Consider the following 27,468-nt stretch of genomic DNA (forward strand, 5'->3'; position numbering starts at 1 on the left):
CCTACCCCCAGCTTCTGCTGTGTTCTGCTAATGGGGCCTCACAGCAGGTTTAAGTGAAGAGAAGCCTGAGTTGGGGTACTTATGGCGTGGTTCCCTCAGGCTTACTGTCCCTCAGCAGAAAGTCATTACTGTTCTCCCGACAGCTGACTATAAGGGGCTTCTCCCTCCAGGTTCTAGTAACCTCCCCCTCCCTGGATCTCTTTGGGACTGAGCGGGGCGAGCACAAGGCAAAAGTCCCACCAGTTTCCCCTTTTCTCATAAAGCTCCGTTCTTTTGTCATGAGACCCTTACAAACAAGCACTCCTTGACTAACCTTACTTTATTTTTCCTTGACTTATTTTAAGTGTTTTCTATTGATATCCTTACAGATACAAGGACAAAACAAAGATATACAGCTTAATGAATCACCACAAAACACACACTAGGGTTATTAGCAGGGGGGTCAATAAACAGAACTTGCCAGCCCTGGAATCTCTCCCGGTGTGCCCTCCTTCAAATTACATGCTCTCATAACCTTCCAGAAAGTTTCAGCACCTAAGCATGAATCCCTAAAACATATTATTTCCATTCTGTCTGCTTCTTGAACTTCATATAAATGAAATCATACAATATAAATTCCTTCATGTCTGGCTTTTTTTCACTTAACACTGTATACGTAAGACTTACCCACGTTGTTGCACGCACCTTTTACAGGATTCATTCTGATTGTAAAAAGCATTCACCTGTATGTCTACACAACTGATTTATCCATTCTATAGCTGAACAATGGGGTTGTTCCTACAGCTACTGGAAATAATACTACTATGAACATTCTTATCTAGGTTTTCTGATACACAGGAGCATGCATTTCTACCTACGAGTGGAATCTGAGTCATAGGGTATATGTATCTTCATTTTACTACTTAATAACCAACGGTTTTCCAAATTTAAACTCTCACCATCAATGACCAAGAGGTCCCAGTTGCTGGAATGCACTATTTCCTTTAACTGTGAAACCAGAGTCTATAGAAGGCCGCTATGTACCTCATGATAACCACAGAGTTCTACTCAATCAGCTGTCCTCAGGACTCCGACTGGAACTCTAGTCAATTAGTGAAATGTCACACTGCCAACTCTTGGCCTGGGGTCCTGCAGGATTTCACTAGGTCCAGGACTAATGTCACTGTCACGCAGCAGCCTTCTCCTAAGATCCTCTAAGTGAGAGAATCCTTAACATCTTTAAGGAACTCTACTTTCATTGCTGATTTAGATCTACTTTACCTAGAATTATATACCACTTTGGTTTTCTGGGTTCAATTTGTTTGCTGTAAGTAACTACCTGTCTATATGTCTGTAAAATTTTTAAACTGCACAAAAGTTGCCAGGGAAAAGGAATTTGAGAATTGCTAAATTTATAATACAATTTAGGGAATCAAAAGAAAAGGAGGATGGCTGTAAGGTGCTGAAATTTTTCTTAAAAACAGATTTAGACAAATAGTATCTCAATATTCTTTATCCAGAAAACACTATTCGATATAGCTCCCTAATTAAAACAAAAAACAAACAAACAAACAAACAAACAAACAAAAAGCCAAAGAAGTCTGTTAGATACAAGTTTGAAAAAGAGAGAGGTAGGGGAACAGAAATTCCATAACCTCAAAGTGGGAAACCATTAAGGCCACACAGTAAGAGCTACCCCCGCCCCCCGCACTAGTTCAGAGCACCCCTCACTTCCCTCACAACCCTCTTCTTGAGGACAGGCTATCCACTATCCACCCCAGTCTTCTGTAGCAATGGCCTGATGGTCACCCACACGGGGAAAAACAAACAAGTACAGTGATCCCCTCATTGCAATACTGGGGTATGCAATTAGAACAAGACTCCCCCTGTTAGAGTGGGAGAGAGCCAAAGCATAAGAGACTGTTAAAAACTGAGAACAGACTGAGGGTTGATGGGGGGTGGGAGGGAGGGGAGGGTGGGTGATGGGTATTGAGGAGGGCACCTTTTGGGATGAGCACTGGGTGTTGTATGGAAAGCAATTTGACAATAAATTTCATATATTGAAAAAAAAAAAAAAAAGAACAAGACTCCCCCTTACACGTGCTGTGATAAACAGAAATACGTCAAGAACAGGAAATACAATTCTGTGGTATAGACAACCCTCTAATGCAGAGCATGTTTTATAGGGATTTACTGTATAAATCTAATAACTACATCCTTTCTATATGAAATTGGCCTAACTAAACTACATTCGCCCAAAAACTGGGCTCCAGTGCTAAAATACTCACTGAAGGCTTATAACATCTAAACCAGAATTCAAAAATGGAACTGAAAAAGACTATTTCATAAAATGAAGGGAAGTGAATCCCCTAGGATATGTGAAATCCCTCTTTTGCAAGGTGAAAAAGTTCTCTTTCACTCCTATTCCGAAATAAGTGAGGAAATCATAGCTGCGTGAATAGTCCCTGAATGAGGTAAATTCTTCTATCTGAATAAAAAACTCATTAGGCTCAAGTATTAAAGAAGCAAGCTAGACACTACTGAAGCTTAATTCTTGATCCATTGTTAACTTGTTGCCAATTGGTTTGGGGGCATTTTTTTTCACTGTGAGACTTTTCTAGCGTAAAGGTATTGTTAAGGGCCAGGAAAGGCCAGGAACAGAGAATGATGAAGCACTGCAGGGGTCACAGAGAGGAGAGGAGGGTCACTGCCCAGTGCCTGAGTCTCCAAATCTGCCTTGTGATTGGCAAGTTCCCTCCCATAAGTTGGCCAAAGTGTCCCTGATGCCATCACTGGGCTCAGTGATCCACCCACGACTCCCTTAAAACTCCATTTCTTCACCTACTACTGTTTCAGTCACATGTTCAACCAATATTTTTATTTTTTTAAACTTTTTAATTTATTTTTTAAACACAGCGCGAGGAGGGAGGGGTAGAGAGAGAGGGAAAGAGAGAATCCCAAGCAGGCTCCACGTGTAGCGCAGAGCCCAATGCAGGGCTTGATCCTACAACCCTGGGATCATGACCCAAGCCAAAATCAAGAGTCAGACGCTCGGGGCACCTGGGTGGCTCAGTTGGTTAAGCATCTGACTTTGGCTCAGGTCACGATCTTGCGGTCTGTGTGTTTGAGCCTGGCATCGGGCTCTGTGCTGACAGCTCAGAGCCTAGAGCCTGCTTCTGATTCTGTCTCCATCTCTCTGCCCCTCCCCCACTTAAGTTCTGTCTCTGTCTCTCTCTCAAAAATAAATAAAATTAAAAAAAAAGTCAGATGCTCAACTGACAGCCACCTAGGTGACCCTCAACCAATATTTATTAAATGCTTGCTACACGTGCACATCTACAACATATGCCAACCCCCAGAAAGCTCAATGTAGTGGAGGTTAAAAGGCAAGGAAATACTCAGCAACAATACAAACACAAGCCACTACAGGGGGAAATACCAAGCACTAAAGAAGCTTACTGGGGTGAAGAACCGACCCAGCTTCAGAGGTCAGAGAAAATCTCCTGGAAAAGGCAGCACTGAAACTAAGACCTGAAGGCTGAACGACAGCTGGCCAAGCCAAGAGATGGGAGTGCAGTGGTAAGGGCGTCTCGGGCTGGCAGGACAGCACGGGAAAGGCAAGAAGAGCAAACGCAACAGGCCTCCTATGATTGAAACAAGAGGAAGAGGGAAAGGAGCTGATCCACCCTCAAGTCACAGACTTACTACAGTTTTTATCTAAGGACAAAAAGCACACGGGCCCTCAAACTGTCTTAAATTAAAAAAATAAAAATAAAAATAAAAAATTAAGTTCATGTACGTTTCAAAACCTGACAAATCATGCATAACCAAAAATAAAGTAAAATTTTAAGACAAGCAAATGAGATGATGACTTTTTTTTAAGAAAAAAGAAAGTAAAAAATTTCATGTAATGAGGCAGGCGACAATTGGGGTTGCTCACTTCCCTTTCCATTGGTTTCACTTCCCTTCCTAGATTAAAATACTCCCAATATGTAAATTAATCCACTAAAGAATTCCAGTCCTTTCTTAGTAATTTTAAAATTTCTTAGTAATGTTTATACAAAAGGAATTATTTCTAGACTTCCATGTGACAGAAAAGGGATATGATGCACTGCGGACCAAAAAACAAACAAACCTATGTGGATAAATGTATATGCAAAGCAGAAGCAAATAAATGAGATTCCAATTTTAACCACTTAGAAATATTTTAACAGCAAAAGTGGATATTTTATGATTTCAAGAACTTTGTAGAAAAGGGTTAACTCTGTTTAGGAATATCTAAATTAGTACTAAGTGCCAGGTACTATGTTAAACACTTGGGATTTTTCTGGTTTAGAGTCATCACAATCCTACCAGATGAGTATTATCTCTATCCTAACTGTACAGAAACTAAGGAGGAACAAAGACTCAGAGGGATTAGGTAACTAGACAAAGTCACACAGCTTAAAAAGAGAAGAAGCTACACTATGAATCCCATCTTAGTCAACATCAAATCTCATTCTTGGGGCGCCTGGGTGGCTTGGTCAGTTAAGGTCTGGACTCTTGATTTCAGCTCAGGTCATGATCTCGCAGTTTGTTAAGATGGAGTCCTGCATTGGACTCTGTGCTAACAGTGTGGAGCCTGCTTGGGATTTCTCTCCTCTCTCTCTGCCTCCCCCCGCCTCTCTAAAAATATTTTTAAAATCTCATTCTCTTTCAATAGATGATGCAGACTTTAAACATCAAAGTAAATGAACCAAATATATTTTCCTCTTTTTGTTTGATTCTCTTAAATATATGCCATCATTTCAAAGGGAGCTTATGCTAAGCATGACTTCATAAACAAATCACTTGTGAAAGAGAGAAACCACATCCAGGGTAAAGTCATAAGTTGAAAAAGCCTTATTTCAGACACTACTTCCTGAAAGAGATAAAGCAGCAACTACAGCCGAACAAGTACCAACTCCTTTACCAGGCATGATATTTGAAACAACTTTGTGAAGCAACAGAAGGGCCTAAGACAAAAGAAATACTGCATTTCTTAGACACACCATTTCCAGAAAGAGCGATTTTAACACAAGATTTCTCTTTTACATTACTGGATATAATGAAAAATGTTCCTCTCCAACACAGCCTTTTGATGGGCAGAAGGTAAGTAGCATTTAATTTCATCACAGATTATCACCAAGTAATGCTATACTTCAGAGGTATACGCTTCCAGGTGTAAAATAAGTCATGGGGATGAAAAGTACAGCATGGGAAACATGGTCAATAATATTGTAATAAATCTGTATGGTGGTGACAGAAAAAAAAAGTAAGCTGTACTTACTAAATTTCAAAATCATTTGTCTCATTTTAATAATACATTATGGAAACTATGTTGGCAAAGGACCTTGAAATGGGTTGTGCTGTCATCTTCCTGCATTATTAATGATTTACTTAACAGTAAATGTAATTTTTTTCAACTTAGGGAACATGCTAAGATGATAAATCATTAAGTATATTTACAAGCCTTTGTCACCTGGTTCCACACTGTTGTCACACTGTTTCATAAAATGTACTCAAATGCTTTTTAAAAAAGAAAGACTAGAGATAATCACCGAATCTAAAGTTTTTGAAATGCTGACTTGAAAGCCAATCACTTTTTAATATTTATCCAAAAATGTATCTGTGTGTACAGAGCATGACCTATCTGGTAATGCCTTTAAAACAACGCATCACACGTAGTTTTTTCAACCTTAAGCAAATGGATACAAGTGTTGGTGACATACGAGCAGCTTGAGCCCAACGAGGGCTAAAAGATTTACTCAAAAAGGCTTTGTAACTATGAAATTTATGTGACAAAATTCAGGGATGAGGACAAGGGAAGTGAGTCCTGAAACAATATCAAAAGAGAAAAAAAAGATACAAATTTTCATTTACATTACAATTGCTACCATTTTTAAAAATACAATGAAAAGTAAAAATAAGAGTCAAGACTCCAAAGTTATTCTTCTTTGTATGATACTGGAGTTTTAATTTCTCTCTGTAGTGCTTTTCTCATTTGACAGAAATTAATATTCTAGTCACACCAATATTTGGAAATTTTAGTATAGGCTATTAATACACAGAATTCCATTCCAAAATCATATCTAACTTAGATACTTGGCAAACTAGCTGTAGTCAGGAAGGAAGGAAAGAAGGAAGGAAAAAAGGGAGGGAGGGCGGGAACGGAAAAACAAACTCATACCTTGTGTGTGTCCACAGCAATTGCTCAAATTCATTTTAAATTATCAACAGCCCATGATGCCACTAACTGGACTGCTCACCACCCCCACAGCTCTCACTGAAGAGAGACTCGGGGCTGAATCAGAGACAGCCCACTGTGCAAAGTGACATTTCTGAAGGAAATTTTTCTTACACCTCCATGTTTCAAGGGGAGACCACAAGATTCCATTTCTTTGCAAGGGAGCTTATTTTTAAATCACTGCTGTTGACGTTGCACTGAGGATGATCAAAGTCTCACTCTGACGGGCATCCCATCAATGATATTTACAATCACATCTAAACTCCTTTCCATTAGAAATGGACCCTCTTTTTGCATACACATAAAGTTATTGAGTGACTTCTAATTAATAACTATTTGTCTTTGATATTCCTTTTTACATTTAATTTAACAAATATACTTAAGTTTCTGTATCTAGATAGAGTGAGGGCATGAAAGCTACTACACTAGCTTCCGTGCACATCAACAACATCCACTTCTAGGATGCTGGTAATAAACACCATCTGGAGGACAGCATTAGGGACTCCCAGCTGTGCATTAAAAACGAGCTCATCTACTGTTCTAAGAGTCAGGTTCCTGATCTGTAGACCGTGGCACAACACACTGCCGTTTCTAGACCTACAATAACTGAGACAGCATAATACTATAAAGAAATGTTTCCACTTAAAAAAAAAATAGGTGTAATGACCAACCAAGCAAGTCTTCACTGACATACTGGAAAGTAGCTGTTGTGGGTCCTTCCTTCACTCCATCAATTCAGCAAACATTTTATCGAGCACTTCCGGTGGGCTCCATAAGCAGTGTGAATACAGCAATGAAAAGTCCCTGCTCTCAAATGAGAATTCTTGTGAATTAGATACTTACATGGTTCCTTTATATTGGTTTTCTAATGCACATTTTATATATTAAGACTATATTTAATGAGTAAAAATTCATTATTTGGACATTATTAACCTGGGTCACAAAATATTTAAACAATGGTAAAAAGTAGCAAACTATTTTCAAAATTCAGAATGGCCTTCTCTCAGTCCCAATCAAAGAATGTTTATTATAAGAATACTTGCTACCCAATTTCACACTACAGGAAAAAATCATTTTTAAAAAGGTTATTCTTTAGGGGAGACACGAGGTGAGCAGAGAGAAAAAATAAATTTGCCAGTGCATTGTAACACACCAGACCATTTTAATAGGTTGGTGCATATTAGTAATAATACCTAAGACATGAATTTCTTAATAAATACTAAGACATATATATTGTCTCTACAACATAAAATACACAGTTAAAATCCATTGACATGCCAAGTCAAGTATGAGAGTTTTAAGCATTTACTTTTCAACAAAGGGTTTTATTCCTCCTATTCTTCTTAACTATTTTGCAGTTTCTAGGTGCCATTCCCCCAACAAGCTATAAGATGACCACTCCTCATGATCAAGCTCAACCTGGCCCTTATAACACCTCACACCCAGAAGAATACAAGATTGCAGCCCTTGTCTTCTACAGCTGTATCTTCATAATCGGATTATTTGTTAATGCCACTGCCTTATGGGTTTTTAGTTGTACCACCAAGAAGAGAACCACTGTAACCATCTATATGATGAATGTGGCATTACTGGACTTAATATTTATAATGAGCTTACCCTTTCGGATGTTTTATTACGCAAGAGGCGAGTGGCCATTTGGAGAGTACTTCTGCCAGATTCTTGGGGCTCTGACGGTGTTTTATCCAAGTATTGCTCTATGGCTTTTTGCTTTTATTAGTGCTGACAGATACATGGCCATTGTACAGCCAAAATATGCCAAAGAACTTAAAAACACAGGCAAAGCCGTGCTAACATGTGTGGGAATCTGGATAATGACCCTGACGACCACCATCCCGCTCCTACTGCTCTATGAAGACCCAGATAAAGCCTCCACCCCTGCCACCTGCCTGAAGATTTCTGACATCATCCACTTAAAAGCTATTAACATGTTGAACTTCACTCGGCTCATATTTTTTTTCTTGATTCCTCTGTTCATCATGATTGGGTGCTATTTGATCATTATTCACAGTCTCCTTCATGGGAAGACATCTAAGCTGAAACCAAAAGTCAAGGAGAAGTCTATAAGGATCATCATCACACTCGTGGTGCAGGTGCTCGTGTGCTTTATGCCTTTCCACATCTGTTTTGCTTTCCTGATGCTGGAAGGGGAGGAGAACAGTTACAATCCCTGGGGGGCCTTTACCACCTTCCTCATGAACCTCAGCACCTGTCTGGATGTGATTCTCTACTACATTGTTTCAAAACAATTTCAGGCTCGAGTTATTAGTGTCATGCTCTACCGCAATTACCTTCGGAGTGTGCGCAGAAAAAGCTTCCGATCAGGTAGTTTACGGTCACTAAGCAATGTCAACAGTGAAATGTTATGAATGAAAAGAAGGTTTTGGTCTTTAATTTCTTTATATTCACTTTACTAACTACTCTAAGGCCAGTGGATATTCTGTATGATACTACCAAGTCCCTTCCCTCCTGAAAAAAAAACCACACGTAACACTTTTGCGAGATCTTACTACTGTGGCAACATAATTAAATATTCTGAAGTATTCTCATGAACTCATTTTTATTTTCAAAACTTGTATAAAACATATTCTTGAGTTACTGGGAGAAAAATATCCAATTTGTATTTCATATTCAAGCCTTATCTAAATACATAGTTGACAACTTTTTGGATTTAATTCTACATGCAAGGAAATCGTGATTTCTACAAAGTCAGTAGGAAAAAAAAATCCACCTTCTTTTCAAAATACTTCAAATTTTCTTTTTGAGGGGGGAGAGTGCAAGTGAGGGAGGGGCAGAGAGGGGAACAGAGCATCCGAAGCAGGCAATGCGCTTACACACTGACAGCGGCAAGCCTGATGTGAGGCTCCAACTCACAAACCACAACATCATGACCTGACCTGAAATCAGATGATCAACAGACTGAGCCTCCCAGGTGCCCCCAAAATGGTTTAAATTATTAAATTATAATTTGATTAGGGGCACCTGGGTGGCTCAGTCGGTTAAGTGGCCAGCTCTTGATTTCGGCTCAGGTCATGATCTCACGGTTCGTGAGTTTGAGCCCCACTTGGGGCTCTGTGCTGACAGTGTAGAGCCTGCTTGGGATTCTCTCTCACCCCATCTCTCTCTGCCCCTCCCACATGCTCTTGGCTCTCTTTCTCTCTCAAAATAAATAAATAAACTTAAAGACTTTTTTTTTTTTTTAATTGTAATTTTATGGGCACTTGGGTGGCTCCGTCGGTTGAGCATCCGACTTCAGCTCAGGTCATGATCTTGTGGTTTGTGAGTTTGAGCCCCGCATCAGGCTCTGTGCTGACAGCTCAGAGCCTGGAGCCTGCTTCGGATTCTGTGTCTCCCTCTCTCTCTGCCCCTCCCGCACTCATGCTGCCTCTCTCTCTCAAAAATAAACAAAACATTGAAAATAAAAAATTTTTAGATTATAATTTTATTAAACCAAAACCAAAGCTTCATTTGATTTTATCTATATTCAGGACTGGTGGTCTAAATTTTACAACATTTTGTGTTCTAAACACCAAACTTCCAGGATTCCTACACAAACAACTATGTTCAACCCATCACTGTTACTTGCCACAGACCAAAATCAGCAGGAACAATCACCTGAAGGGGCCTGCAAAGGCAAGTGTCAGCAGCCCTCCCCTACTTGGAATTTTGTTTCTTTTGGAAACAGACTATAATCATTCAGTAAACACTGAGAGCCTACCATGCACCATACTCTACCTACAACTAATGCAGGAGACCTAATCCAAGACCCTGTTTCTGCCCAATAACCCAAGTTCATTCCTATGACATGAAATTTCTGCTGTATGGTGAACTATCATTCTCCAATATAGTTTAAGCTTCTTACGTGATCAAACATCACACTATAGGAGAATGATTTTTTTCCTGGGCTGTGTATCACAGTATAACAGCACAAGTCAGGGACCTTGAATTCTCATCCTAGCCTTGCCATTTAATTTCCCCTAATAAAGTAACAACCAAGTAACTTCCCATTAAAAAAACTTTTTTTAAATATTTTATTTATTTCTGAGACAGAGAGAGAGCATGAGCAAGGGAGGGGCAGAGAGAGAGGGAGACACAGAATCCAAAGCAGGCTCCAGGCTCTGAGCTGTCAGCACAGAACACAACACGGGGCTCGAACCCATAAACTGTGAGATCATGACCTGAGCCGAAGTTGGACGCTTAACCAACTGAGCCACCCAGGTGCTCGTAACTTCCCCATTTAAAAAGAAAAGGAAGTGAACCATCATCTGTAAAGTGTATATTATTCTAAATATTATGGAAGTACGCAAATAAGCCAGTCATAACTTCCTCCCTGCTAAATCACCTTCATTACTCTTAAGATGATCACCTCCTATTGGGACTAAGAATCAAATAAATGCATTAGTTATAAGTGGATTTCTATAATTAACATGGGTAAATTAATATTCTTTAAAAAAAGATAAGCACAAAGGAGTCTAATCATAAAAAAGAGTTTTAATACTAGAAGATCCTTTAGATGATCTTCTTGTCTTATATACAAAGAAACTAAAGTCCAATGAGGTTATGTGACTTGCTCAGCTGAAGAACCAGGCCTACAAACCAAGTTCCTGTTATGTCAACCACCAATTTTTCAGTAATAAAAAGCAAACAAGCTCACAGAACATAAACATTCTCAAAGCTACATAAGATAAAGGAATCAAGGTGATAACTGAGATGTAGTTTCTCAACAAAGAGACAACTACTTGAAGTTTTTGGTTTGGACAGTCAAGTGAGCAAGATACCTTAACAAATATCTTAAAGATAGTATCTTTAAACAAATAATTATTTCTGGAAAAAAGGAAATGACTCCTGTAACTTATGTATAGGTTTATAGGTTTATAGTCATAGCCTACTCTCAACTATACAGTCTAATCTGTTCTTATGTATTTATCATTTTTAAATTTTATTTATTTTTAAAGATATTATTTTTAAGTACACCCAACATGGGACTCAAACCTACAACCCCCAAATCAAGAGTCACATGCTCCACTGACTGAGCTAGCCAAGTGCCACTTATGTAATTTATTAAATGGCAAGTTCTCTGCAATGGCTTTTCTCAATGAGAAGAACTTAATTTGGGAGCACAAAATACAACAAAAGAGGTGTCTGGCTGTCTCAGTGAGTAGAGCATCCAACTCCTGATCTCAGGGTCATGAGTTCTAGCCCCACATTGGGTGTGGAACCCAGTTTAAAAAAAAAATACAGTGAAAAACTTTGTTGATACAAAATGAAAATGTATGTTATGGTTTCCACAGTAAAACTAAATAATCTACAACACAATTACAAAATAATTTTATTAAGTGATGTGATCAGATACATTTTAACATGATGTGTAAAAACTCACGTATTCTGGAGGGATTTGATTCTGAGAAACAATATAATGTCCACATGTAAATACTAACAACTAAAAAATAATGGGTATACAAGGACAGGTGTGTGATGGGCAAGGAGTACTAGAAGCATCTGACATACATAGCTTTTAATGGACCTATCTTTACTTTCAAAACATAATGGTCACATTTTCTGAATTTCAAACAACACTCATGAGAATGTATCAGATGCTATGTATAATTTCTATGCAGAGCACTAGAAAAAGAAATGTACAGGCCTATGGTTCAAAGACCTTACTTTATAGTCTTGTGGGGCTACACTGTAATCAAGACTAGCCCTTCCACATTACAGAACGTGAGGCCATGAGTACATCAAGTAAAACCAGTCCTCCCTCAAACAGCCAGAAGGATGGCATGGAAGGCCCAGGTAATAATGACAATGACAATGACAACGTAATGTAATAAATGCTAGGGATCTTAATAAAGTTATTGGAATACACATAAAAGGACAATTACTCATGCCAAAGGGCAGCAGGGTGCAGACAGAAAACCAAGCAGGCATGAGTGTACGTATACACAGCATGTTAAGAAAGCTGAGTGACTGACGAAGTGACCTGAAACACAGGACTGGGGCCAGACTATGAGGGATTTGAAGAGAAAGAAGAAAATCAGTGTGAGGTTGTTACTGCTAGGATGTTTGCATGAAAGAGCTTACTTAATTCTTTCCACTGCCTGGGAAGTATACAGTACTGACCCTCAATTTACACGAGGGTCATCTATAAACTGAGCTTAGGAAATGGAACTTAAGAGAAGTAACTTGCTCTAGATTACACACACGTAATAACGTGAGACAGGTGGAATCTTAAATCTGGCATATCTGATGGCAAAGTCTCTGCATTCCCACTATTCCAGGCTGCTGCGATGCCATCTTGGAGGAGTCTGATTTTTATTTTGAAGGAAATGAGGATTTAAAGGATCTTAAAAGGAAGACTGGCATGGTCAAACTTGCATTTTGGAAGGATTAACTTCTGACAACATTGCATGGGATGCTTTGAAGTGAATAGGAAGACTAGTTAGAGAATTGCTACAAAAATCTAGGCAGGAAAAGATTTGAGTTTAGACTGACCTGACAGAAGGAGGAGAGAAGATGGGGTGAATGAGTGATTTACACAGGACTTCGAACTAATAGGACCCGGGTCCTATGCTGTCAACAGGGATGGAAGCCCAGAGATGAGAGCTCCAGAACAGGACAAATTTTCTCTGAGTCGTAGAAGGCACCAGGAAATATAACTCTAGCAAGATCAGGAGAGGAACATGGACTGGAAATAGAGAGCTGGGAAACAAACAACAGATGTTAACTGTGAAGGAAGTCATGGGAGTGGGCAAGAAAGCCCGGAGTGAGCCGCAAGCAGTAGAGGAGGTCAAAAAGGACCAGGAGAGAACAGTGTGCTGGGGCTAGAGGGAGCAGGTTAGTTCATGAAATAATGGGAGGTCAAAACCATGTATGAGCTACTGAAAGGTCAAATAAAACAACTGAAAATAAGCCACTGCCTTTAAAAATTAGTCAGTTACACAGGGGATAAATCACTGCAATCTATTCCCGAAATCATTATTGCACTGTATGCTAACTTGGATGTAAATTAAAAAAAAAACAAAACATACATACGTAAAATTAAAAAATAAAAAAAATTAGTTACTGGTGACATTTATAGGAGAAGTTTTAATAATAGTGAGGTTAAAAAAGAATTAAATAGAAATGAAGAATTGTAGAGAGTGCAGATAAATTTGGCATTGGTGGAAAAGAAAAAGGGTAACGAGATGTTATGTGAAAAATACTGCAAATTATAAAGCAGGCTGACAACAAAAAGAGAAGTTTCCTCTCCTGAGCTTTTGATGCTTCGCTACCATCAAATGAAAGATGTATTTACAAAATACAGAGTTTGTTGAAATAAAGATTTATGTTCCAAGAAGTCTGTTTGAGAAAGCTTTCAAGACTCTAAAAAGCCATACTGTAATGTCTCCTGATTTGAAAAGAGAAATATGTTCTCATTCAGGTGATGGCAAAATTAACATTCATGCTGTCTTCCAATATATTTCCGTAACTCAGGAGGCTGTATAAAGAACCAAAAAGAACTGGCCTAGATAAGAAATGTTTGGGGAAAACTAATGATTTAGTAACACTGCTGCTTTTCTGAATCAACATGGAATCATCCCTGATGACTACACTATTGTCTGCAAAAGCAGAAGAATCACTTCAAACCTCTCAGTGTGATCATAATTACAACCCCTGGAACTCAACAAAACTGTGTAACAATCTGACTCTGACACAGAACTTTACCTGTCTCCATTCAGATATCATTCAGAATCACACATTATTAAAATAGCTAATTTAATGAGCTCATTTAATGACTATGACTATAATTAAGTAAATCCCATAAAGGCTACACTGTAAATAGTAACAACATATGCATGAAGGCCATTTAAATCACTAGCTGTATTTTTAATGTAAAGAAGCAAAGCAAATCTGAATTAAGATATATACAATATCCAAACAGTCCTCAAAAACATGCATCTAAATTAAAATAAGGCAGAAGTTAATACCCACAGAATTTTAAATATCTGATCTTTATTTCACAGTATCTCATCTCTCAGATACTTAATTCCACAACAGTCTAAGGTTATCTATATGTGCTAACTCTACTTTTAGATACTAGTTACTTCATAAACGATTTTTTTGTTTTGTTTTTAAAGAAGATCAATACAATATGAAAGCATATATATATATATATGTATATATATATATACACACACACACACATACATACATATATACATACATACAAACTCTGAGTTAGGTTAGACATTGCAGTCTGGCTACAAAGTTGTAAACTTTGCTTTCTCTTTGGCATAAGTATCTAAATAATATAAATTTTTAAAAACATCATTCTTCAGAAGCTTAACTTCAGACAAATTATTTCCTAATCTAATTAAATTCTGTATTTTTGTGTTTAATTACTTCACAAATCTACGAACAAAATTTCACGATAAAAATACAAAATTAATTCTCTCTTCTGGACCAGGACAGGAAATTCATTTAAAATTCCCTAAAAAAAGACTATAAAACAGATTCTGTTTCAAGAACATAATGAAAATGTGACTAAGTATACATTGGATTTTTTTTACCCATAAAATTAATTTTACTACATCTGTGAGTTTAAAATATTCTTTTACTGATTTACAGTAACTTAACTTAAATCAGATTTAAGTAATTATTAAGCTAATCTTTGAGAGCTACTTACAATCCAGAAGGCAAATTCCCGGCTGCAGCAATACCAAAGGAATACCACACAGCCTCAACGAGGATGAAGTCAACCAAGGCCGACAAAACCCAGGAACCCAGCAAAAAGGACTAAAAATAAAACAGGAAGAACATTATTGAAAGGAGTCTTTCCGGGGGCACCAATGTGGCTCAGTCAGCTAAGCGTTTGACTCTTGATCTCCGCTCAGGTCCTGAACTCAGGGTCATGAGTTCAAGCCCCGCATTGGGCTCCACTCTGAGCGTGAAGCCTACTTTAAAAAAATAAATTAAAAGTAAATTAAAAAAAATTTTTAAGTGGTGTTGAAAGGAGTCTTTGAAAAATAAACTAACATTTATTTAATTAGAACCAGCTCTATATTACTTTTTAATATTTGTTTTTATTAGAACAGAGTTTTCAGAACAGGGGAGTAAAGCCATATTGGTCAAATGCATTAACACTTCCATAATTTCCAATATGGTAAAAAAAAATAGATATTTATAGCATGATTTATTTTTAACAAGTAACATACAAACCATTAAGCAAAATAAGTGATTAAAATGTTATTAAAGTCAGAATCCTAATAAAAATTTTTATTGCCCACACACATCTGATATTATCTATTATCATTATCATTTTATTATGTTAGTGGCTTAAATTTAAAATTCCTTGGTTAATAGTCATGCTCCAAATCAGATAGATAATTAAAAGATAACTGTTAATAATAACACCAAGCTAAACAAAATAAAACTATTTAAAAGTAAGAAAACAAAAACATTTTTTTCCAGTACCTAAGTAGCAAAGGAAAAATACATAAAAACTTACTGCAAATTTTCTGCTTCCATATCTTCTTTCAAATATCCTAAAATTATAAATAAGCAGACTACTGCAGAAAGTATCTTTCAAATCAAGGCAAATTATTCTTCCACATATCAACCTCCAAATCTAAATGGGGATTTAAAACAGAGTAAGAGTAAGATTTGTTTAGATCTCTGCCTTACCAAATTTATTACATTTACTTTATAGTGCTTATTTTCAATGCTCTAATTTAATAAAAATAATGTACACACAAATGGAAAACTCCTCCATGTAGGCGGTCGCCACCTTTAGAGCACAGATGCCCATAAAGTGGAGCATCAGAAGGGGACTTTTGCCTACTTGGCCAGATAAACCAAATCAATCCCGCAAATCAGAAAGGTACCAACTGAGGGCCAAAGGGCCCTTCCGTTCCCTTGCAACAGTGGTTCTCAGGGCTGGCCATACACTAGAATCCCCGGGGGGGTCTTATTAAAAAGCACACCAAGGCCCAGGCCTACCGCTAGATTTTTCAACTCAGTTGGTCTAGGGTGAGGACTTGGCATCAGTATATGTGAGTACATGCATGTGTACGTGTGTTTGTGGGGGGAGGGTTAGTTTATTCAGGTGATTCTAATGTGTAGCCAGGGTCAAGAACCAGTGCATTATAGCAACTGAAACAATACAGAGGCTGTATTATATTCTGACAGAAAGCAGTGGTTTGGATAAATAACTGAAAGACTTTCAGAGGAACTTGACAGCTCCAACATTTGCAAAGGTATTAATTATATCACTATGAAGAAAAGTTTCAGTGTTCCAGAAGTAGAGTGTTATGCTTAAAATGGCTATTCAAGTATGTAGCAAAGAAAAGGTGGTAGGTTATATACCATAATTTGCACTAACACTGTGATATTGTGATTTATGATAAGAAATACAGATTTGGTCTTGTACTCTCATTTCTGGCACACAGCCCTTAAACCCTTGGAATTTCCCAAGCGATGAAAGCCATAAAGGGTGTCTTTTATTATGTCAATGTGTGACTTTTAGATGCACCTAAGAATGGGGCTGGCTGCCAGGGGAACCAACCTCAGGATTAGGGGGTTGGAACTCTCAGTCCCACCCTCTGACCTCCCAGGGAAGAGGCAGGGGCTGGAATCTGGATCAACTGCCAATGGCCAATGATTTAATGAAGCTTCTTCCATTAATACCCAAAAGGCCAGGGTTCAGAGAGCTTCCGGGTTGGCGAGCACAAGGTGCCTGAGAGAGACCAAGGAAGCTCTGTGCCCCTTCCCCATCCCTTGCCCATTGCATTTCTTCTATCTGGATGTTTATCTGTGTCTTTTATCCTATCCTTTTGTAATAAACAAGTAATTCAAAGGTAAAAATGTTTCTCTGAGTTCTGTGAGCCATTCTAGCAGATTAATCAAACCTGAGGAGGGGGTCATGGGAACCTCTGATTTAAAGCCAGCCAGTCTTAAGTACTAGTAACAATTTAGACTTGCAACTGGCATCTGGTGTCCAAAGGGGAGATCATGGTAACCCCTAATCTGTTGCCACTTGGTCAGAAGCACAGGTAACAATCTGGGCTTTGCATGGTGGAGGAGGAGGAGGCAGCCTTGTGGGACTGAATCCTTAACCCGTGAGATATGACACTATCTCCAGCCAGTATCAGGAGTTGGCTGAATTAGAGGATACCTAATTGGTGTCCAAGAATTGCCTGGTGGTATGGGGAAAGCTCCTCCACTGGAACTGGTGCGAGAACATCCCTTTCACACTCCCAACTCACACACAAGACCCAGCAGCAGCATTTTCAATGAGACCAGCCCATAAATCTCAAAAGCCATAGAGTTCTGCTCTTCCCAGAAGCAAAAACCCAAGGGAAATTTCCTACTTGATATAACCACCACTATAAAAGTAATTCATAGATTCACAATCTGTTAGACCTGGAAGAGCTTCAATCATCTGATCAATACTCAAACGTTGAATATAAAATTTTGAAATGTTAAGTATGAAAATGTTTCCAAAAATGTTAAAAATGCATACTAATAATTTAAAAAACCCAGATTTAACATTGTTTTTTCTTTTGAAATTGTAAATTGCATTTCCATGAGTAAGAAGTGAGAAGCGACATGCCTAGTAGTAAAAGGATATACTGCAACTGCTTCATTATAATCTGCTTTCCTGAAAATAGCAATACAAAACTAGAAAATTTACTTGCTAACGGAATATTAATAAATAATCATTTGTTAAAAATTTAGAGGCTTCAAGGGACTAAGAATAGCAGAAAAGAAATAGCAAGTCAAGAAAAAGTTCCGTCTCCTCTCCTCCCACGGGCCAGTAGAACAGAGCTCACCTGGAAGTCATCCTTGATGGCTTGGAGGTCATACACGAAGAACCTCTGACAGTGCGGTAGGAGGAGGGCCAGCAAGAGGGACAGGGCACTGGGGACCAGCAAAAGACCCTTGGACAGAGGGGCCTTATCTAGGAGAAAGAAAACTTCTTTCAGAATGATTGATTCTAAGATTTAAAAAACTACCTGGGTGAAAGTAAGAGAATTCACTTCTATTACAATGAAGACCAAGTTTGCAAACTCTGGAATTTAGTTCTTATTAACATGTATTTTCAAAACCTGTACCTGCAGAGGTAAGTGATCAAAGGGCACTGGAAAACACGTGGAATTTGCTGGCAGGGGTTCACTGTTCTTTGGCTTTTACATGAGACCAAACCAAGTTTACAGCCAGTAACTTCCACCATTAAGAAAACAGTCACCGAAGTGTGAAGAAATTGAGGAGGATGTCTTCTATTAAATTGACCAGTTAGCTCCGAGCATGCATGGGGTTCACAACACATCAACATTTATTTAAAAAATTTAAAGGGCAGTTAAAAGTGCTGCCATTTCTGACTACAGTGGCATGCTGAGATTTTCCCCCATGGGTACTACCGGGGCCCAAGTCAGTTTCTCATCTGAGAGCCGCGTCTCAGTCTTATACGGCCTTCAAGTTACAGCTCAATGGCCACTTCCTCCATCAGCCCCAGTGAACCATTTTACCCTCAGGGGCTTTTCCCCACTCTGCACCCTTGTTTCCAGGTACAGCCTGTCACAGCTCCTTGGACATATGAAATGTTCAGATCATCAACAGGTAAGGCCAAGGGAAACTATCACCGATGGCAACATTCTCAGATTGTGTCAAGTATACTTTAACTGTATTCATGAGAAATTCCTGGGAGTGAATCTACTAGTTACAGTTGGTAATGTGGTTATTGCACCCATTTAAGCATATAAAAATAGACCAACTGTTTCCTTTCTGGTAAGGTCTTGCACACATCTGAATTGGAACCATTAGTAAAAGGAGCTACGTGCTGTCTTCGTGACCCAGCTGCAATCAAAGCTCCAGGGAATCTAAAAATTGAGAGCTCCTCATTGCCTAGCATCTCAAAAGTATGGAAGAGCACTGTGGCTATGAGCATGACCAACCTAAATTCTATCCTGAGCCATTTAAGCTTTTATCTGCTCACCTACAAAATGAAAGGAAGACAATCTACCTTAAAAGCATATGAGGAGCAAGTGAAACGAAGAATGCAGAGAGGGGAGACGCCTCTTGCCACCACACTCTCACCATCCAGGAGAAAGGGCTTCCTCTGCCCCAGGGAAGCTCCGTCATCTTTCTGACGGGGCAGAAGACGGAGTAGCGGTGATAGAGTTGCACCCTGAAGGGGCAGTGAGGATCCTGTTTCCTTCTTCAACTTGGGTTTCCACCTATCCTCATGAAATGGGCCTGACAGTCATTCCTGCCCCTACCTTGCCAGCTCAGGAGAAGCTTGATGTTACTGGAGGAAATCGTACGGCTGAGCTGCAACACTTCCCTGCAGGTCCACGGTCTCAAACCTCAGTGGACGCTCTCCACCAACCAGCAATCTACTGCTTTTCTCCAACTTCTCATTTTCATGTGACCTCCTCCCCTCTCCTCAAACCTCCCTGTTCCACACTCCTGACTTGACTCACATGTCACCAAGTGAAGAAATAAATGATGACCTCTGATTATTTCAACCATGCCCTAAAATTAATAAGCACCTCTTATAAACACACATTATCCTACACCCTGGGGTGCAATAATTAATGATGGACAAAGTCCCACTCCTTTGTGGCCTAGACAGGAGAAATAAGAAAATACACAAAGCTAGGTGATTATGTATTGTGTCAGAGGGAAACAAATGCTATAGAAAAATGAAGTAGGATAAAAAGTATGGTGGTGTTACCCACCATGGATTTCCTGGTCTCTTTCCAGATACATGATAAGACTGCTTAGCCACTCATACCTGCCCCTAGCTGAAGTTAGTATGACAACATGACTTGCTTTGGCCCAAGTAAACGTGATAGATGTCACTCCTGTGGAGATACTTGAAGAGCAGTGAATGGTGTTTCCCTCTGCCAGTGCTCAAGATGGCAGCTAGGCTATGAGACGGATCCCAGAGTGAAGACAGTGTGGAGCAGACCTCCCAGGCGACAGAGGAGTACCTTCAGTGGGAAACAAAACTTGTCGTTAAAACGACAAGGTCCCCAATATTTTGCAGTTGTTTGCCACCGCAGCATGACCTAACCTATCCTGATTTAGGGGAAAGCACAGTACTGATGGGAAAGAGGGGCGTTGTTTTACATAAGGTGATTCAAAGGCCCTTCTGATATGGTGGCATTTGAGCAGGGACCTGAGGAAGTAGGCCTTGCAGGTATCTGGGGAACTGTATTTCTGGCAGAGAAACAGCAAGCTTTGAGACAGGAACATGCTCAGTACGATTAAGCAGCAGTAAGGATGCCAAAGGCAGCTGAGAGCAAAAGAAGCAAAAGGCAGACAGGCAGGATATAAGGTCAAAGAAATGGGGTAGTGGACAGTGCAGAGCCCTGTAAGCCAGCATAAGGACTTTAACCTTTCCTCTAGGAGTGACAGGATATTTGGGGGGATTTAAGGAGAGGAATAACATTATCAGACATGTTTTCAAAGGATCATTTTGGTGGCTATACTGAGAAGAGATTATGGGAAGGCAAGTGTAGAAGAAAGGAGACCATTTAGGAGGCTATCATGATAATCCAGGAAGGGGTGAGGATGGCCTGCACCATGGTGGTTTAGGTAGAGGTGGTAAGACTGGCAGAACTAGGATATGCTTTGAAGGCACAGCAGGCAAGATTTGCTGGCTGACTGGGTGTAAAGTACAGGCAAAATGGAGAAGTCAACGTTTTTGTTCTGAGCAACTGGAAAAACTGCTGCCAGTTACTAAGATGGAAAATCCCAGGGCTCCTGGGTGGCTCAGTCATTGGGCGTCCAACTCTTGATTTTGGCTCAGGTAGGTCATGATCTCACAATTCATGGGATCAAACCCTATGTCAGATTCTGCACTGACAGCACAGAGCCTGCTTGGGATTCTCTCTCTCTCTCCCTCTGCTCCCTACCTCAAAATAAATAAATGAACGAATGAATGAATGAATGAGAAGAGAGAGAGAGAAAGGAAGGAAATTCCATCATCCTTGCCTTTCCTATGTGTACAAGACCTAGGCCCATCTTGAGAATATTCCCAAACCCCCATCCCTATCCCCACTTGGCCAGCGCTTTACCCTCTACACCAATGCTACCCAAAGTAACCAGTCCACGAACTGCCAGCAGTCACACAGTTAGGTATGAAATTTGCAGCAGAATGTGAACCAGCACACTGCATCCTTCAGGAAGTCTCACTTTGAAGAAAAAAAAAAAAAATCAACTGAACTGAACATGTGCTTTGCTCAAATGTCACCTTATCTGTGAATACCCCATGTAACTAACTTTCTATCCCCTTTGTTCTGGATTATTTTTTTCATAGCACTTATCAACAACTGACTTATTAAACAGTGATTCATCAAATCTATGATTCAAACTGTAAGATAAACCATTATTTTAGGTGTCACTAAAAAAGAAACACTGCCTTACAAAATTCTAAGATGGCATCAATTATAAAATTCACCCAATTTTAGAAACACTAAAATGTGAAAAATGCAACTTAGAATCAAGAAATAGGTTTCTTTGTGTGTTGCTTCTTCAAGGCAGCAACTTTGATATATTCACTGCTGCAGTATCCCCCTTGCCTGGAACAAGCCCTGGCCCATTAAGGCAGTCAACAAATGTCTGTTTAATGAAAGGTGACTGATGTATAAGAGGTGCTCAATAAATACTGGTGGAAGCCACCCAGTGTCCATCGATGGATAAGTGGATAAACAAAATGTGTTCTACACATTTAACAGAATAGTATTCCCTCTTGAAAAGGAAGGAAATTCTGACACAAGCTACAAGAGGGACAACCTTTCACACATTATGCTGAGTGAAATAAGCCAGAGACAAAAAGATAAATACCATATAACTCCACTTATATGAAGTACCTAACTAGTCAAACTCATAGAAACAGGATGTAGAATGGTGGTTGCCAGGTGGTGGGGGAGGGAGGAATAGGGAGTTTTTCAATGGTTACAGAGTTTCAGTTTTACAACATGAAAAGAGTTCTAGAGATAGATGCACAACAACAATGTGAGTGTACTTAATGCCACAGAACTGTACCCTTAAAAATGGCTGAGATGTTGATTTTATGTTATGTATATTTTACAACAATTAAACATCAAGACAAAAATAAATAAAATACTTACTGAATTAATAACTGATCCTACTTATACAATCATTTTAATTCTGGCCTGAACAAACCCCCAAAAATACAAATCTGATAACTTAAATCAGGTAACTCTATCTGTAAGTCCTCCTCTTAAGATGAGCAGTATCAGGATCCCAAAAGTCTATGCACAAAGCAACAATGTACAAATGTCCCAGAAATCCCACACCATAGGACTATGGACAGCAAGATGTACAACCAACTCACGATGTGTACATTTCACTATATGAAAATTTTAATCCCCCCCAAAAGAACTTTAAACAATTATTAAATTCAAATTAATGACATGTTTAAGAGTGTTTAGTGTGTTTAGAGATACAGTGCTACAACTTACTTTGAAATACATACAAAAATAAGATGGACTGATGAAATAAACAGAGGGATGGATATGTGATAAAGCAAATACAAGAAAATGTTGTAGAATCTAAGTTGGTAGGTCCATGGTGTTAACTGTACCATTCTTTCAACATTTAAGCATGTTTGAAAATCTTCATAATAAGGGGCGCCTGGGTGGCGCAGTCGGTTAAGCGTCCGACTTCAGCCAGGTCACGATCTCGCGGTCCGTGAGTTCAAGCCCCGCGTCAGGCTCTGGGCTGATGGCTCGGAGCCTGGAGCCTGTTTCCGATTCTGTGTCTCCCTCTCTCTCTGCCCCTCCCCCGTTCATGCTCTGTCTCTCTCTGTCCCAAAAATAAAAAAAAAAAAAAAAAAAAAGAAAATCTTCATAATAAAACGTGGCGGGGGGGGGGGGAGGCGCACACAGTGAATCACAGAATTTGAAAGCTGAGAAGAACCTCAAAATACATACAACAAAAACTGATAGAACTGAAAACAGCAACAGATAAATCCCAGGTTGGATGCTTCAGCACTCCTCTCTTGGTATCGATAATAAAAGACAGAAAATCAGTGTTACGGACTGAATTGTGTCCCCCCAAAATTCATATACCCCAACCCTCAATGTGACTCTATGTGGAAACAGGGCCTTTAAAGAGGTATAAAAGAAGCCATAAAAGTCGGGACCTAAGAAGACGAGACACCAGGGATGCACACATACAAAGAAAGACCATGTGAACCCACAGGGAAACAGCCACCTACAAGCCCCGGAGGAAGGCCTCAGGAAAAACCAAACTCGCCAACACCTTGAGCTTGGACTTCCAGCCTCTCAACTTGTGAGAATATAAATTTCTGTTGTTTAAGCTATGCCGTCTGCGATATGCTCTTATGGCAATCAGTGAAAATACATAAGACTTGAAAAACAACATCGACCAATTTGACCTGAATGACTTTTATTGAACACTCCACCCAACAACAGCAAATTACATTTTTTTTTTCGAGTGCATTTAGAACATTCCCCAAGAAAGATCATGTTCCAGGTCATAAAACTCACCTCAATAAATATAAAGAAATTAAAATCATACAAAGTATGTTCTCCAACTATAAGAGAATTAAACGAGAAAATAACAGGGGGCGAATGGAAGGCTTAGCTGAGTGTCTTGGGTCATGGGATCGAGCCCCACATGGGGCTCCATAGTGAGCATGGACATTCTCTTAACATTCTGCTTATCATTCTCTCTTTTCCTCTGACCCTCTCCCTTTCTCTTCCTCTCTGAAATGAAACGAAATGAAATGAAATAAAAAAACAACAGAAAGATGGATGGAAAATCTCCCCCAAATTAGAAAATAACATATATAGTATCTAGGTCAAAGAGGGGAGTCACAAGGAAAATTAGAATATATGTTAACGACAATGAAAAGTGAAAGTACAATCAAGCAAAAAAAAAAAAAAAAAAGGAAAAAGAAGAGCAAATTAAACCCTAAGCAAGTAGATCAAAAGAAATAATACATGGGCAGGTCAATGAAATAGAAAACCAAAATATAACAGAGAAAAAAATCAATAAAACTAAAAGTGATTCTTTGAGATCAATGAAATTGATACAACTCTAGGAAGACTGATCAGAAAAAAAAAAAAAAAAAAGGAGACACAAGTACCAATATCAGGAATGAAGGAGAGGGCACCACTACAGATCCCTTGGACATTAATAGGATAATAAAAAGTTGCACAACATTGTAAAATGTACATAATGTCAGTGGACTGTACACCTAAAAATGTTTAGAATAGTAAATTTCATCTATGTACTTTTTAGCACAAATAATTTTTTAAAAAATAAGGGGATAGTAGAAATGATATTTTGTCCCTTTATTTGACAACTTAGATGAAATCAACAAATTTCTTGAGAGATACAATCTACCAAAGCTCACTCAAAAAGAATTGGGTAACTTGAATAGTTCTATAGAACTACAGAAATGAAGAAATTTAATTTCTTAGTTAAAAGTCTTCCAACAAAGAAAACTCCAGACCTGATGGCTTCACTGGAAAATTCTATCAAGTATTTAAGGGAAAAAGAGTACCAATTCTGCACAAATTCTTCCACCACAAAAAAGAGGACAGAACAGTTCCCAATTCATTTTATGAAAACATTACACTGATACCAAAACCAGACACACATTAAAACAAAAGACGGTATCTCAGGAACAGAGATACAAAATTCTCAACAAAATGTCAGCAAACTGAATTCAGCTACACAGAAAAAGGATAAAACATCAGAACCAAGTGAAGTTTATACCAGGAATGCAAAGCAACTCAATGTACTTCACCATATCAATAAAGAAAAATATACCACATAACTCTGTTCACATCCTGTACAACTATCTGCTTATTTTACGAAGTCACTTTTTGTCAATTCATGAGACAAAACTGGCCACATACTGCTGTGTAGTTAATGACAGGCTGTCTCCTTGATCAAATCTTACTACTAATTCTATCCAACATGTATTGAGCACTTACTAAGAGCAAAGTACTATACACAGCACTTTACGTGTACTACCTCGCTCCTGACACTCGCACCTCAGGACCTCTACAGCTGCTACTCCCTCTACCCAAAATGTTCTTCCCAAGTCCAGTGTATCCTCATCATTCAGTCCCCATTTCAAATAGCATCTCCTCAGACTGGCTTTCTCTTATAACTCATATATTGCTCTGGAGCACATCATCCTGTTTTATTTATTTTATAGCATTTTTCACTATTTGAAATCCTTCTTTGCTTACTTCTTGGTCTCCTTCACCAGAATATAAACTCTATGAAGGTAGGGTCCTTGTTTGTCTTGCTCTCTGATATATTCCCACGCCCAGAACAGCACCTGGCACACGGTCATGTTTCAGTGTATTTGGTGAATGAATTATGTGAGGTAGAAACCACCCTCTCTAAATGTAGATACACGAGAAAACCGTGACTCAAAGAGAAGCTACCTGTCCATGTCTTGGAGTTCCACTGAAAGTAAAGGGCAAGACAAAGGTTTATAGACAGGCGGTGTATTTTGGAATGTGATCCCAGGGAGCAGGAATTAAGGACATGGGGAATCAAATAGGGAGGGAGAGTCAGTGCAAGGATTCATTATCAAATTGGGCACCACTACAAGCGATAGATGTTTCTGACCAGTGTTTGATCCGCAGTTTTTTCTAAGAAGCCTTGTGAATGTATCTCAGAACCATGACCAAGGGAAGACAGAAAAGCATTTTTATCCATCATCCTTCAATAGTCTCAAGTGACCACAGAAAAGAAGCCCTGTGGGAGGAACAGACAAATACACTTTGCCAAACCAGACCAACTAATCCAAATAAGACTGTAGAAAAACATGGAATAAGAGGTGAGGACCAGTGCGCTGAAATGCTGTGCGAGGTGTCTGCTATACTGGCTAGGGAGAGGCAGAGCCAGGTTCAAACCCTGACGATCTGACTGCAAATAAAACTGCTTCCTATGCTGCACTGACACCGAGCTCCAGGGATAAAAGGGACTTTCACCTGCATGGTAGGTTTTAAGTGAAAGACATATACAGTGACAAACGTCGGTACTAGAAATCAAAGTGGTGCCCTATATACTAAAGTCAATGCAACTGTGACTAGAGACATAAAGACTGCAGCTCTGCAACACAGAGCAGTGGACACTTATTAAATGCTGAGCTGATCGAAAGTTTTAAAAAATACATAAACCCTTTCATCTAAAAAATATATATATTTATCTAGGAATTTAGCCCAAAGTAATTATCATGGATGTGCACAAAGATTTTGCTACAAAGATACTCATCACAGCAACGTTTATAATAGTGAAAAGACTAGAAACGACATGAATTTCCAGCAGGAAAGCGGATAAATTATGTTCTATCTGTAAACTGGAATAATATTTGATTTTAAGTAGCAGAAAACTATTTCATGCATTGGGAAGATGTTCCTAAATAGTAAGTACGCAACATTTCTGGCAGATTTATTATATAGTATTTTTAAAAATAGTACATTAGTACATGAGTTTAAGAAGCATCTATCAAAATATTACAAGTGGTAATCTCTGAATGATCTGTTCATAAGATATTCAAGTTTTTTTAATAAAAAATAATTTTTGTTTAGTTAGCTACTAATTCAGTAAAAAGTTTCATGAAATCGCTATGCACTGAGGTAAGGCAAGTCACTAGCAATCTTCTGGCCTCCCTGTGAGTAGAGCCAGGAAGTGGTTCATACATGAAGTAACCAAGCAGTGATCAAATTAAACTTTAAAAAAAGTCACTTCTCTGCAACAGGTCCTTCCACCTCTGAAAATAGAGATGTTATAAATTTTGAGAACAGACAATGCATTAATCTAAAAGTAAAGCTGCAAAACATCTATGCCCAAGATAATATAAAACAGCAAAGTTTAAGATACTTTCTTTTGGGTCATTCACCTCTTTGGTACAACCAAAGTACACAGCCATCTCTTTGTGGCAGTGCATAGCAATCAGGCTTTGTTGACTATGTATCATCCTAAAATAATTATTACAGTATATGTGGATTACTTCACACCAGGCACTGTGCTTAAAAAAGCACTTTCTGTATACTGCCTTCTCAGTGAATGTTTACCATAACCATGCGGCAGCAATTACTTATCTGCATACTCTAGGTGAAAAATAGGCTTAAAAAGGTTAAATTACTTGCCCAAGGTCACAGCTAGTTAGTTGAGGGGCTGAGATTTAAACCTAGTTCTGC

At 38.9% G+C, this 27,468-nt stretch overlaps 2 protein-coding genes across 8 annotated transcripts in view; one reads left to right on the forward strand and one right to left on the reverse strand.

Moving 5' to 3' along the window:
• The window catches only part of UBAC2 (UBA domain containing 2), a 191,847-nt gene that overhangs the window by 131,177 nt on the left and 33,202 nt on the right, over positions 1-27,468 (reverse strand). For 6 of the 7 annotated variants that reach the window (XM_019444003.2, XM_019444000.2, XM_053892494.1 and 3 more), the window contains exons 2-4: positions 18,073-18,200; positions 15,750-15,869; positions 14,928-15,037 (exon numbers count right to left, since the gene is read on the reverse strand). In XM_019444003.2, the coding sequence (XP_019299548.2) occupies positions 14,928-15,037; positions 15,750-15,869; positions 18,073-18,200 (358 nt within the window). Of the gene's footprint in view, positions 1-14,927; positions 15,038-15,749; positions 15,870-18,072; positions 18,201-19,980; positions 20,027-27,468 lie in introns of those variants that run through there. The other variant, XM_019444005.2, reaches the window with a different exon arrangement.
• On the forward strand, positions 4,868-8,815 carry GPR18 (G protein-coupled receptor 18). Its single transcript, XM_019444011.2, has 2 exons — positions 4,868-5,109; positions 7,603-8,815. The coding sequence occupies exon 2, from the start codon at positions 7,636-7,638 to the stop codon at positions 8,629-8,631; it is 996 nt and encodes a 331-aa protein (XP_019299556.1). The 5' UTR covers positions 4,868-5,109; positions 7,603-7,635; the 3' UTR covers positions 8,632-8,815.

This window comes from Panthera pardus, unplaced genomic scaffold (genome assembly GCF_024362965.1).
Source record: "Panthera pardus isolate Hobbes unplaced genomic scaffold, ASM2436296v1 HiC_scaffold_1, whole genome shotgun sequence".
NCBI classification, from domain to species: Eukaryota; Metazoa; Chordata; class Mammalia; order Carnivora; family Felidae; genus Panthera; species Panthera pardus.

Bases quoted from the DNA above. Each gene is read 5' to 3' on its own strand.
- GPR18 (XM_019444011.2), top strand. From the start codon at position 7,636: ATGACCACTCCTCATGATCAAGCTCAACCTGGCCCTTATAACACCTCA.